The 14,508-nt window shown below is 46.2% G+C and overlaps 1 protein-coding gene across 5 annotated transcripts in view; it reads right to left on the reverse strand.

Moving 5' to 3' along the window:
- atp11b (ATPase phospholipid transporting 11B) overlaps nt 1-14,508 on the reverse strand; it is a 148,825-nt gene that overhangs the window by 62,861 nt on the left and 71,456 nt on the right. For all 5 annotated transcript variants that reach the window (XM_078410212.1, XM_078410211.1, XM_078410207.1 and 2 more), the window contains one exon: nt 13,895-14,098. In XM_078410212.1, coding sequence (XP_078266338.1) covers nt 13,895-14,098 — 204 coding nt within the window. The remainder of the gene's footprint in view (nt 1-13,894; nt 14,099-14,508) is intronic.

Consider the following 14,508-nt stretch of genomic DNA (forward strand, 5'->3'; position numbering starts at 1 on the left):
GAAGGCCTAGGGAGTTCGGCATGTCCCCTACAACTCTCACCAACTTGTCCAGATGCGCCAGAGAAAGGATTTTATCGGGATGCATCACAGCTTGGTCTGGGAACAGCTCCATCCAAGACCGCAAGAAATTGCAGCGAATTGTGGACGCAGCCCAGACCATCACACAAACCAACCTCCCTTCCATTGACTCCATTTATACCTCACGCTGCTTCGGTAAGGCCAGCAGCATAGTCAAGGACGAGTCGTTCTCTGGACATGCTCTCTTCTCCCCTCTCCCAACAGGCAAAAGGTACAGAAGTGTGAAAATACACGCCTCCAGATTCAGAGACAGTTTCTTCCCAGCTGTTATCAAGCAACTGAATCATCCAACCACAACTCGAGAGCTACAGTCTACCTAACTAGTGACCCTCGGACTATCTTTGCTCGGATTTTACTAGCTTTACCTTGCACTAAACGTTATTCCCTTATCATGTAAATGGCTCGATTGAAATCATTTATTGTCTTTCTGCTGACTGGATAGCACGCAACAAAAGCTTTTCACCGTATCTTGGTACACGTGACAATAAAATAAACTGAAAGGTGCATAAGATCATGAGGGATTAGATATGGTAAATGGACAGTCTTTTACCCAGAGTAGGGGAATCAAGAACCAGAGGACATAGGCATAAGGCAAGGGACAAAGATTTAATAGGAACCGGAGGGACAACTTTTTTTTTCCTACACAAAAGGTGGTGGGTGTATGGAATGAGCTGCCAGAGGAGGCAGATCAAGCAGGTGCCATCATCACATTTGCAAGACATTTGCACAGATGCATGGATAGCACAGCTTTAGAAGGATTTGGCCAAACTCAGGCAGGGTGGACTAGTTTAGATGGGCATGTTGGTCGGTGTGGGCAAGTTGGGCAGAAGGGCCTGTTTCCATGCTGTATATCTCTAAGACTCCACGTTCTACCAGCTTTCATGGAAAAGTTCATGCCTGATGGTAGCTAATATTCTAATGGTGTTAGAGACTCTTTTACTGCAGTAAATTTGCACACTGTGAGATTTCTGGAAACTAAGTCAGTACAGAGTCAAAGCAAAAGTATGCATTATCAATTTAGAAAACAAATAATTTGTTCACGAGTAAGTTTTATAAGTAAAAACTGCTGGAGGAATTCAACGGGTCAGGGCGAATCTGTGGAAGGAAATGTAGAGATGACTTTTTGGATTGGGATTCTACTTCAGACCGATGGAATAGAGGGGAGGTAGCTGAAAGAGATAGGGGGAAGGGGTGTGGCAAAACCAGCGAGAGATGGGAGGATTCAGATGTGGAGGGGTTGAGAGGCAGATGGGTCAGGTGATGGAACAATTTGTGGAGATAGTAACCAAGGTGGGAAATGATAAATGGAGAAGACCAAAGGGTGCAGGTTGTGGAATCAGATTTGGAAGGAAGATGGGGGGTGAAATACAGAACTAGAGGAGGAATGGTGGGTGGAAGGGCATAGAGGACTTAGAGTATGCAGATGTGGGAGATATTTGTATGAAGGAGGGGAAAGGATCTGGGAACAGGGATGGGAATAATGGAAAGAAAGATGTGCGGGGAGGTTGGTGGGAGGGAACTGGGTCGATGAGAAGGAGAGGGGATACCTGGAATGCAAGAATTAAATGTTCACGTTGTTGAGTTGGAAGCTACCCTAGAGGAATATGACGTTGTATTCTTCCAGTTTGCATGTGGCCTCCTCTGGCTGTGAAGGAGGTAGAGCACAGACCTAGATACATAGATGAACATGGGCTTTTCCAACTTTAGATAGTTCCTCTGTCCCTCTCTTCCCTTCCCCTCCCCCTTCCCAGTTCTCCCTCTATCTTCCTGTCTCCACCGATATACTTCCTTTGTCCCGGCCCCCTGACATCAGTCTGAAGAAGGGTCTCGACCCGAAACGTCACCCATTCCTTCTCTCCCGAGATGCTGCCTGACCTGCTAGAAACATAGAAAATAGGTGCAGTAGGCCATTCGGCCCTTCGAGCCTGCACCGCCATTCAATATGATCATGGCTGATCATCCAGCTCAGTAGCCTGTACCTGCCTTCTCTCCATACCCCCTGATCCCTTTAGCAAAAAGGGCCACATCTAACTCCCTCTTAAATATAGCCAATGAACTGGCCTCAACTACCTTCTGTGGCAGAGAATTCCACAGACTCACCACTCTCTGTGTGAAGAAATGTTTTCTCATCTCGGTCCTAAAAGACTTCCCCCTGAGTTACTCCAGCATTTTGTGATACCTTAGATACATAGACAATAGGTGTCGTAGGCCATTTGGCGCTTCAAGCCACCATTCAATGTGATCATGGCCGATCATCCACAATCAGTACCCTGTTCCTGCCTTCTCCTCATACCCCTTGATTCCGCTAGCTCCTAGAGCTCTATTTAACTCTCTTTTGAATGCATCCAGTGAATTGGCCTCCACTGTTTTCTGAGGCAGAGAATTCCACAAATTCACAGCTCACATCTCAGTTCTAAATGGCCTACCCCTTATTCTTAAACTGTGGCCCCTGGTTCTGGACTCCCCCAACATCAGGAACATGTTTCCTGCTTCTTGCATGTCCAATCCCTTAATAATTTTATGTTTCTATAAGATCCACTCTCATCCTTCTAAATTCCAGTGAATATAAGCCCAGTCGCTCCATTCTTTCATCATACGTTAGTCCCGCCATCCCAGGAATTAACCTCATGAACCTACGCTGCAATCCCTCAATAGCGAGAATATCCTTCCTCAAATTAGGTGACCAAACCTGCACACAGTACTCCAGGTGTAGTCTCACCAGGGCCCTGTACAACTGCAGAAGGACCTCTTTGCTCCTATACTCATCTCCCCTCGTTATGAAGGCCAACATGCCATTAGCTTTCTTCACTGCCTGTTGTACCTGTATGCTTACTTTCAGTGCCCTATGTACTAGGACACCCATGTCTCGTTGTACTTCCCCTTTTCCTAACCTGACACCATTCAGATAATAATTTGCCTTCCCATTCTTGCTACCAAAACGGATAACCTCAAATTTACCCAACCTGTCTAAGTGACCCTGCATCATCACAGCATCCTCTTCACAGTTCACACTGCCACCCAGCTTTGTGTCATCTGCAAATTTGCTAATGTTACTTTTAATTCCTTCATCCAAGTCATTAATGTATATTGTAAATAGCTGTGGTCCCAGCACCGGGCCCTGCGGCACCCCACTAGTCACTGCCTGCCATTCTGAAAAGGAGCCTTTAATCCCTACTCTTTGTTTCCTGTCTGCCAACCAATTTTCTATCCGTGTCAATAACCTACTCCCAATACCATGTGCTCTAATTTTGCTCAATCTCCTGTGTGGGACCTTATCAAAGGCTTTCTGAAAGTCCTGGTACATTACATCCACTGGCTCTCCCTTGTCCACTTTTCTTGTCACATCCTCAAAAAATTCCAGAAGATTAGTCAAGCATGATTTCCCCTTCATAAACCCATGCTGACTTGGACCGATCCTGTTACTGCTATCCAAATGCACTCTATTACATCTTTGATAATTGACTCCAGCATCTTCCCCACCACTGATGTCAGGCTAACTGGTCTATAATTCCCTGCTTTCTCTCTCCCTCTTTTCTTGAAAAGTGGGATAACATTAGCTATCCTCCAATCCACAGGAACTGATTCAGAATCGAGAGAACATTGGTAAATATTCACCAATGCATCCACGATTTCTAGGGCCACCTCCTTGAGTACCCTGGAATGCAGACCATCAGGCCCTGGGGATTTATCAGCCTTCAGTCCCATAAGTCTACCCTGAACACCATTTCCTGACCAATGTGAATTTCCTTCAGTTCCTCCCTAGGTCCTCTGTCTCCTAGTACATCTGGGAGATTGTTTGTGTCTTCCTTAGTGAAGACAGAACCAAAGTACATGTTCAACTCGTCTGCCATTTCCTTGTTCCCCATAATAAATTCACCTGTTTCTGTCTTCAAGGGACCCACGTATGTATTAACTATTTTTTTCCTCTTCACATACCTTAAGAAGCTTTTACTATCCTCTTTTATATTCTTGGCTAGCTTACCTTCGTACTTCATCTTTTCTCCCTGTATTGCCTTTTTAGTTACCTTCTGTTGATCTTTAAAAGTTGCCTAATCCTCTGGCTTCCCGTTCATCTTTGCTATGTTATACGTCTTCTCTTTTATTATTATTATTTTTTTTAACAAAGTTTATTTCTGATTTTTATTAATACAGCTTTGATAATTCAATGCATGAACACATTAATGCTGATAAGTATCCCCCCACCCACCACCCACAATACCATTCAATATACTAAACATAAAACACAAAAAAAAACCAAAAACAAACAACAAAACCCCTCAGAGAGGAGGGAAGCAAAAAAATCGGAATGTTGAGACATATCAGGGACCATTCTAATATTTCAATTCCACTCTTAATTACATACACACATATCAAAGACGCTACCCAACCATAAAATTATCAGAGCCTAAAGCATCAATACAACTAAGAAAAGGTTGCCATATCAATGTAAACTTGTCAGCTGATTCCCTAACAGTATACCGAATCTTCTCCAATTTAATAAAATACAACATATCCCTAATCCACTGTGCAAATGTTGGAGGGTTACAATCTTTCCATCTGATCAGGATTTGTCGTCTGGCCACCATCGTGGCAAAAGACAAAAGATTTTGTTTATTATTATTTAATGCAAGATTTTGTGTTACCACACCGAATAAAGCAAGGGGGGCTGATGGTTCCAAAGATTAATTGGTAGTTTGGGAGAGCATATCAATTATTAATTGCCAAAAATTAGATAACTTAGGACAATCCCAAAACATGTGAATTAAAGTGGCTTGGTTCTGCCTGCAACGGTCACACGTGGAGTCTATATTGGGTGTAAATTGGGCTAGCTTAGCTTTGGTCCAGTGCAATCGGTGGAAAATCTTAAACTGCATAACAGTATAACAGTATAACAGAGCTTTATTTGTCATTCGGTACCAAGGTACCGAACGAAATTACATAGCAGTCACACAAAAAAAGAACACAAGACACATAACCCCAACACAAACGTCCATCACAGTGACTCCAAACACCCCCTCACTGTGATGGAGGCAACAAAACTTCCACTCTGCCCCCCACGCCCACGGACAGGCAGCTCGTCCCCGACCGACCCGCACAGTCCCCGCAAGGGGATGGAAATCCCCGCGGCCGAGTCGCACCGGGCGCTGAAACGTCTCGCGGCCGAGCCGGGTGATGGAAGGCCCCGCGACCAAGCCCTGCGCAGCTAAGTCCCGTGGCCGAGCCGCACCAGCGATGAAAAGTCCCGCAGCCGAGCCGCACCAGCGATGTAAAGTCCCGCGGCCGAGCCGCACCGGGCGATGTTAAGTCCCGCGGCCGAGTCGCACCGGGCGCTGAAACGTCTCGCGGCCGAGCCGGGCGATGGAAGGCCCCGCGACCAAGCCCTGCGCAGCTAAGTCCCGTGGCCGAGCCGCACCAGCGATGAAAAGTCCCGCGGCCGAGCTGCACCAGCGATGTAAAGCCCCGCGGCCGAGCCTCACCGGGCGATGTTAAGTCCCGCGGCCGAGCCGCACCAGCGATGAAAAGTCCCGCGGCCGAGCTGCACCGGGCGATGTAAAGTCCCGCGGCCGAGCCGCACTGGGCGATGATAGGCTACGTGGCCGAGCTGCACCGGGCACTGTTAAGTCCAGCGGCCGAGCCGCACCAGCGATGTAAAGCCCCGCGGCCGAGCCGCAGCGGGCGATGAAAAGTCCCGCGGCCGAGCCGCACCGGGCACTGTTAAGTCCAGCGGCCAAACCACACCGGGCGATGTAAAGTCCAGCGGCCGAGCCGCACCGGGCGATGTAGGGCCCCGCGGCCGAGCCGCACCCCGCGCCGTGAGGAAGAGACCCAAAAGAGAAAAGTTTCCCCCACCCCCCACACACACACAACCAAAAAAACACAAAAACCATCCCAACACCGACACACAACAAAAAAAAAGGAAAAAAAACGAACAGACTGCTAGCGAGCCGCAGCCGTTAGGCGCCGCCACTTCCGCTTTAGTGCTTCATGCATATCGAAGATGTGTATATACCCCCAATCATCTTTGACCAGATAAAGTCTGAAATTGTCATGCCCAGATCCCTTTCCCACTGCTCTTTTAGGGAGTTAAGACTTGTCATGTTTTCTTTTATTAGTAAAGAATAGATGTCACCTATCTTTCCCTTTCTGATTGATGTAATGTTATTAAATTGAGTCTAGGAGTGTGTCTGAGGGCTGTGAAGAGAATTGAGTGATATTAGAAGATATGAAACTGCGAATTTGCATATACCTAAAGAAGTGTGACCTAGAGATATTGAATTTCTGAACAATCTGCGCAAAAGATGCAAACAAACCATTTATAAACATGTCTTTAAATGAACAGACCCCATGATTGAGCCAAGCACTGAATGAAGCATCTGTCGAAGGTGGCAGAAATGCATGGTTCGTTACAATAGGAGCGAGTATTGAGAATTTACAGATATCAAAGGATTGTCTGAATTGCTTCCATATTTTTAAAGAATTAATAACAACTGGATTAGAAGTGTATTTGGTAATAGGCTCTGGATATGGCAGACCTGAACATAATAAGGCGGCTAATGAAGTGTTCTTACAAGAGTCTCTCTCTAGAATTAGCCAGTCAGGTACAGTGGTTAATACATTTCTTTCCATCCAATAAGAAATACTTTTAATATTTGCTGCCCAATAGTAGAACTGAAAGTTTGGCAGTCCAAGCCCTCCCTGCCGATGAGGTCTCTGTAGTGTAGCTTTGCGTATACGTGGAATCTTTTTATTCCAAATAAAGGAAGAGAGCTTTCTATCCAGAGAAATGAAGAACGTTTTAGTTAAAAAAACTGGTATACACTGAAACATATAAAGAAGCTTGGGCAATATGTTCATTTTTATAGTGTTAATCCTACCTGCCAAAGATAGAAGTAACAGATCCCAACGGTCAATATCCTCTTTAATAGAGGACAGGAGAGGGGGAAAGTTTGCTGAAAAAAGGTCTTTAAATTTATGTGTGACCCAGATACCGAGATATTTTATTTTGTCCATGCACACTTTAAACGGAACCTTACGTATAAACAGGGATTCTCTTGCTGCCAGATTCAAGGGCATCAACTCACTTTTTTGCGTGTTAATTTTGTAGCCAGAGATTTTGCCAAATTTACTTAAGAGATTAAGAACTGCAGGAAAAGATAAGGAAGGATCAGACAAATAAAGTAACATATCATCTGCATATAGCAAAACTTTATGTTCCAACCCTGCCCTTGTAATAATACCTTTAATATCTTTATTGTTACGTAAGGCTATAGCCAACGGCTCAATTGTAATCGCAAAAAGGAGGGGGGGACAGTGGACAACCCTGTCTTGTCCCTCGTGTCAGTGAGAAATAAGGTGATATATTATTATTAGTACGTACTGCCGCCATTGGCGAGCTATATAAAATTTTGATCCATGATAAAAAAATTGGTCCAAATCCAAATTTCTCAAGAGTATGAAATAGATAGTCCCACTCCACACGATCAAAAGCCTTTTCAGCATCTAGAGATATAACCACTTCCGGTCTGTCGGGTGGGGAAGGCTATAAATTATGTTATACAGGCGCCTAATGTTGAAGGAGGATTGCCGACTTTTTATGAAGCCCGTCTGGTCTGGTGAGATTATTGTTGGAAGAACCTTTTCAAGACGGCGCGCGATCAGTTTTGCAAAAATTTTGCTGTCCACATTAAGCAAAGTGATAGGACGATAGGAGCCACATTCCCGTTGATTTTGCCCTTTTTCAGAATAAGTGAAATGGTAGCTTGTTGCAATGTTTCAGGCAGGGAACCAACTGACAAGGAATCATTATACACAGATTTTAAAATGGGAGCCAATTGATTAGAAAATTTCTTAAAGAATTCTGTTGGATATCCGTCTGGTCCAGGGGATTTTCCACACTGCATACTCCTAATGGCCATCTCAATTTCTTCTGTTGAAAACGGAGACTCTAGCTCGGCTGCTGACACAGGGTCTATGTGAGGGATCTCAACACTTTCAAAAAATGAAATACTGTCCTTGACTTCCCTTGTCAGCCATGCTCGCCTCTTACTTCCCTTAGAATCTTTCTTTCTCTTTGGAATGAAATGATCCTGCAGTTTCTGAATTATTCCCAGAAATACCTGCCATTGCTGATCCACCGTCTTCCCTGCTAGGATCCCTTTCCAGTCAACTTTGGCCAGCTCTTCCCTCATGCCTCCATAGTCCCCTTTGTTCAACTGCAATACCGACACTTCCGATTTTCCCTTCTCCCTCTCGAATTGCAGATTCGACATACGAGCGCCGTCTGTATGGAGTTTGTACGTTCTCCCCGTGACCTGCGTGGGTTTTCTCTGAGACCTTCTTCAAGACACTCATCATATTATGGTCACTACCTCCTAATGGTTCCTTTACCTTGAGTTTCCTTATCAAATCGGGTTCATTACACAACAGTAAGAACTCTCCCTGGCCCTGGAGGACAAGTTCAGCAAAGCATATTTTCTACTTTTAATTTTTCTACAAAATTAAATGCTTCAGGAATTTTCCCAATTTAGCCTACGCTTTTAGGTATTTCTGATCCTCCTAAAAGAATACCACTTTCAAATAAAACCCCCTGGTTCCTTCTTAAAATCCTTCTGTTCACATCAACTATTCTATTTCTTGGATCGTTGCCAATCAACAATGAAGACAAATCACTACATTTTCTTTCAGATATTTTAAAAACTGAGAACAAGGACATGGCCATCCACAACATTATTGTCGATGACTCAATTAACATTAGGACTTTGACAAACAATCTTTTGCACCAAATGTATGTTCCTTATTGGATTTTTTAATGCACTTTCTGGTGCAAAGCACAGTACCAGAATGATTAACATCACTAAAACGCCTGCCAGAGCTCCTTGGGTCTCAAAGCAACCTAAGCTTTATTTCATCATCTGTCTGCTGTACAGCAGCAGGGCTGCAGCCTCACAGGTACACTTCTTACTGCCAATAATGCCTGTTTGGAGTGTGTGCATTCTCCTTGTGACTTTCATTGGTTTCCCCCAGGTGTTCTGGTGTCTTCAGACAGACAAACAAATGGAGGATAGTAGACTAATTGGCCACTGTAAATTGCTCCTAATGTGTGTCGGCTGAGTTGTAAAGTCTGAGTTGAGTAACACAAGATCAGTGTAAAAGGGATGCTCGGTGCTCAGTGTGGATTCAATGAGTTAAAGGGCTGGATGACCAATTGACTACATTCCTTCCCCTTCTTCCTTTTCTTCTCTTCAGGCACCATACTCTTTACTTCCTCTGTATCCTCACCATCTCCTTCTAACATCTGGTAGACACAAAATGCTGGAGTAACTCAGCAGGACAGGCACCATCTCGGGAGAGAAGGAATGGGTGACGTTTCGGGTTGAGACCCTTCTTCAAATCAGTCTGAAGAAGGGTCTCGACCTGAAACGTCACTCATTCCTTCTCTCCTAACATCTTATCCCCTGTGCACAAATCCACCCCAAAGTTACTTACAATCACAATTTAAAATTCATAACTGTTTCAATACTGTCTCAGATGGAGCACAGCACTTTGACTACTACTAATTCATTTAATCACTCCTTTGTGAACAAATGGCCTAGTTCTTTCCCATTTTCCAGCATAACAAAACTGTCTTGATTGTAGTGATGGAAAGGGAAGTTGATGATAGAGAAACTGAACGCCACAAAGACATAGCATGAATCATCAATTAATCCAAGGCTGGCCTCTTCAAAAGTCAGCTTTATCTCCCCACCACCTTTCTTACTACCGACTGACAGCTTGCCCGATATCCAGCTCTGAATGTGTTTCAGTTTCAGTTTAGTTTATTGTCACGTGTACCAAAGTACAGTGAAAAGCTTTTGTTGCGTGCTAACCAGTCAGCGGTAAGACAATGCATGATTACAATCGAGCCATTCACAGTGTACAGAAACATGAGAAGGGAATAAAGTTTAGTGCAAGTTAAATACAGTAAAGTCCGATTAAAAATAGTCTGAGGGTCACCAATATGGTAGATGGTAATTCAGGACTCCTTAAACCTATCAATTTCCGCTTTAAAACTATCCAAAGACTTGCCTCCACAGACATCTGTTGCAATGAATTCCCAGATTCAGCACCCACTAGCATAAGAAATTTCACCTCATCCCCATTCTATACAATGTCCTTTTATTCTGAGGCTGTGCACTCCATCACAGCCTGGTTTGGGAACAGCTCCATCCAAGACCACAAATAATTGCAGAGAGCTGCGGACGTAGTCCAGACCATCACACAAACCACCCTCAAGGGCGGCACGGTGGCGCAGCGGTAGAGTTGCTGCCTTACAGCGAATGCAGCGCCGGAGACTCACGTTCGATCCTGACTACGAGCGCCGTCTGTACGGAGTTTGTACGTTCTCCCCGTGACCTGCGTGGGTTTTCTCTGAGATCTTCGGTTTCCTCCGACACTCCAAAGACGTACAGGTGTGTAGGTTAATTGACTGGGTAATATGTAAAAATTGTCCCTAGTGTGTGTAGGATAGTGTTAATGTTGCGGGGATCGCTGGGCGGCGCGGACTCGGTGGGCCTGTTTCCGCGCTGTATCTCTAAAAAAAAAAAATCTAATTTCCATCGGCTCCATCTATACTTTAGCTCCTCATACATTAACCCAATCATCCCTGGATCATTCTTGTACATCTCCGCTGGACCGTCTCCACACCAGCACATCCTTCCTCCAAAATGGGGCCCAAAACTGCTCATAATTCCAAATGTGGATTGACCAGCACCTTATAAAAACTCAGCTTTATATCCTTGCTTTTATATTGTAGTCCCCTCGAAATGAATGCTAATATTGCATTTGCCTTCCATACTTACGCAACAAGCTTTTCACTGTACCTCGGACACGTGACAATAAACTAAACTAACTACTGGTGACTCAATTTGCAAATTAACCTTTTGGGAATCCCGCACCAGCACTCCCAAGTCGATTTCTGAATCCTCTCCCCATTTAGAAAGTAGTCTACGCTCTTATTCCTTCTACCGAAGTGCATGACTGTACACTTTGCCAGGCTGTACTTCATTTGACACTTTACTCACTCTCCCAACCTGTCCAAATCCTTCTCCAGACTCCCTGCTTCCTCAACACCACCTGCCCCTCCAGCTAACATTGTATCATCCGCAAACAGCCACAAAGCCATCAATTCCATCATTTAGATCGGGGGCCTCCAAACTTTTCAGCATGAGGGCCACATTATATATTTGGCACATTTTTGCCGGCCGTGGGAAAAAATAAAGAAGTTTGAGTTTTACAAATGTAATGAACTCAAAAAAGTTTAGACTAGGTTACATTAGATTTGATTAAGAAAGGTTAAACTAGGTTAGGTTAGATTAGGTTAGTTTACATTAGGTTTATCATATATCATATCATATCATATACAGCCGGAAACAGGCCTTTTCGGCCCACCAAGTCCGTGCCGCCCAGCGATCCCCGTACATTAACACTATCCTACACCCACTAGGGACAATTTTTTACATTTACCCAGCCAATTAACCTACATACCTGTACGTCTTTGGAGTGTGGGAGGAAACCGAAGATCTCGGAGAAAACCCACGCAGGTCACGGGGAGAACGTACAAACTCCTTACAGTGCAGCACCCGTAGTCAGGATCGAACCTGAGTCTCCGGCGCTGCATTCGCTGTAAAGCAGCAACTCTACCGCTGCGCTAAATAATATTCAATTTTTAAAAAGAGCTTGGAATATTGGAATATATATATATTGTAGGTATACAATTATTTATAAAACAGAAAAAATATATTGACCAGCGGGAGAGAGAGAGGAAGAAAGAGAGAGGGGGAGAGAGTTGGGGGGGAGGGGGGAGGAAGAGAGAGTGGGGGGGAGAGATAGAGTGAAGGGGAGAGAGTGAGTGGGGGGGAGAGAGAGAGTGAGTGGGGGGGAGAGAGAGAGTGAAGGGGAGAGAGTGGGGGGGAGAGAGTGGGGGAGAGAGAGTGGCGGGGGAGAGAGTGGCGGGGGAGAGAGTGGCGGGGAGAGAGAGTGGCGGGGAGAGAGTGTGGAGGGGGAGAGAGTGTGGAGGGGGAGAGAGTGTGGAGGGGGAGAGAGAGTGGAGGGGGAGAGAGAGTGGAGGGGGAGAGAGAGTGGAGGGGGAGAGAGAGTGGAGGGGGAGAGAGAGTGGAGGGGGAGAGAGAGTGGAGGGGGAGAGAGAGTGGAGGGGGAGAGAGAGTGGGGGGGGAGAGTGGAGGGGGAGAGAGAGTGGGGGGGAGAGAGAGTGGGGGGGAGAGAGAGTGGGGGGGGAGAGTGAGTGGGGGAGAGTGGGGGGGAGAGTGAGGGGGGGAGAGTGAGGGGGGGAGAGTGAGGGGGAGAGAGTGGCGGGGAGAGAGTGGCAGGGGGGGAGACAGGGGGGGGGAGACAGTGGGGGGAGACAGTGGGAGGGGAGACAGTGGGAGGGGAGACAGTGGGAGGGGAGGCAGTGGGGGGGGGAAGACAGTGGGGGGGGGGAGACAGTGGGAGGGGAGACAGTGGGAGGGGAGACAGTGGGAGGGGAGACAGTGGGAGGGGAGACAGTGGGAGGGGAGACAGTGGGAGGGGAGACAGTGGGAGGGGAGACAGTGGGAGGGGAGACCGTGGGAGGGGAGACCGTGGGAGGGGAGACAGTGGGAGGGGAGACAGTGGGAGGGGAGACAGTGGGAGGGGAGACAGTGGGGGGGGAGACAGAGAGTCGGGGTAGAGGGAGCAGTGGGTGAGAGCGGGAGCGCGCGGAGGGAGGAAGGGGAGAGAGAGGGAGGGGAGAGAGAGGCAGAGAGAGAGGGAGGGAGAGGGAGAGGGAGGGAGAGAGAGGGAGGGAGCAGCCCCTGCAAGTGGCGGCGCTCCTTCACAGGACCCTCTGACACCCCCACCCCGCGCTCCCACTCTTACCGCTGCTCTCTCTACCGCGACTCTCTACCGCGACTCTCTCTCTCTCCCCTTCTCTCCCTCCCCCCCCCTCTCCCCCCGGGGTGAGCGGCGGTAGCAGTGAGGAGGGAAGTTTCCTTGGGCTTGTTGTTTGCGAGGGGGCGCTGCGATCTCTCGCCTTGTCCCGGCTCTGGGTCGGTGGCGATCTGTTCTCCGGCGAGCCTTCGCCGGCAGCTTCTGCCTCCAGTCCCAGCCGCCTAAGTGCTTGCTGCGGGCCGGATAAAATCTCGTGGCGGGCCAGATGTGGCCCACGGGCCATAGTTTGGAGATCCCTGATTTAGATCATTAACCTATAATGTGAAAAGTAGCACATCCAACACCGACCGCTGCGGAATGCCACTGGTCACTGGTAGCCAACTGGAGACGGCCCCTGCACCAACTTCCGCAGTTCCTTCCTATACACGCCCTCTTTATTCCTACTCTTTGCCTTCTGCCAGTCAGCCAATCTTCTACCCAAGCTAGTACCTTGCCTTTAATACCATGGGATCCTATCTTGTTTAGCAAAATAGTCCATTAAAATTCTCACGCTTACATTCATATCTAATCTTGCCCTTTTACTTCTGTCAGGTCCTTCTTAAAATTTACTCTCTGACCAAACTGTTAATGTGATTAACATTTCCTAGCTGGACCAGATGATTTTTGTATGATTACTCTGAGAAGCACGCCTGTGTGAGCCACTTTAATGCAATTTTTGTGGAGTTTTTCATTTGAATGGTCATGAATGGCATACATTAATAAAGGCAACTGCATCTCTTATGGCATTTTAAAATATCAGTATTCAACTATTGATAAATGACTTTTCCAGTATTAATTCAGTACGCAATCACAAAATGCACCATAGGTAATTTATACATCACGGAAACTTATCAAAAGAGAACTTGATTACCTGACATTTAGCCTATGAAGTTGCTCAACGCATTCAATTTCAGATTTCTGATTAGTAAGTTCCAAAATATCCATTGTCTTGTGAAAATGTCCGCTGGATAAACACACACTAAATGCAGTTTCTTGTTTGTCACCTGTAAGAACCCAGACCTTGATGCCTGCCAATTTAAGAGCCTCTATTGTCTCAGGTACTTTCTCTTGCAACCTGGAACAAAATCCAAAGATATGAAGATACTTAACAGAATGTGATGCTTTATTTGTTACATTGAAGTGACAATTCAGTAGCATCAGCTAAGTATACAGGCAGGTAGGGATGGGCTCAACCAAGTTCAATTTGATAGACACCAAATGCTGGAATAACTCAGCGTGACAGGCAGCATCTCTGGAGAGAAGGAATGGGTGACTAGTCTGAAGAAGGATCTCGACCTGAAACGTCACCCATTCCTTCTCTCCAGAGATGCTGCCTGTCCCACTGAGTTACTCCAGCATTTTATGTCAACCTTCAATTTAAACCAGCATCTGCATTCTTTCCTACACATAATTGTGTACACCTTCCCATTGTGAAGCCAAAAGGACACTGTGATAAACCATGCATGATTTTCTTTGCCTTATAAT

The sequence above is a fragment of the Rhinoraja longicauda genome, chromosome 13 (genome assembly GCF_053455715.1).
Source record: "Rhinoraja longicauda isolate Sanriku21f chromosome 13, sRhiLon1.1, whole genome shotgun sequence".
In the NCBI taxonomy this organism is placed as follows: domain Eukaryota; kingdom Metazoa; phylum Chordata; class Chondrichthyes; order Rajiformes; family Arhynchobatidae; genus Rhinoraja; species Rhinoraja longicauda.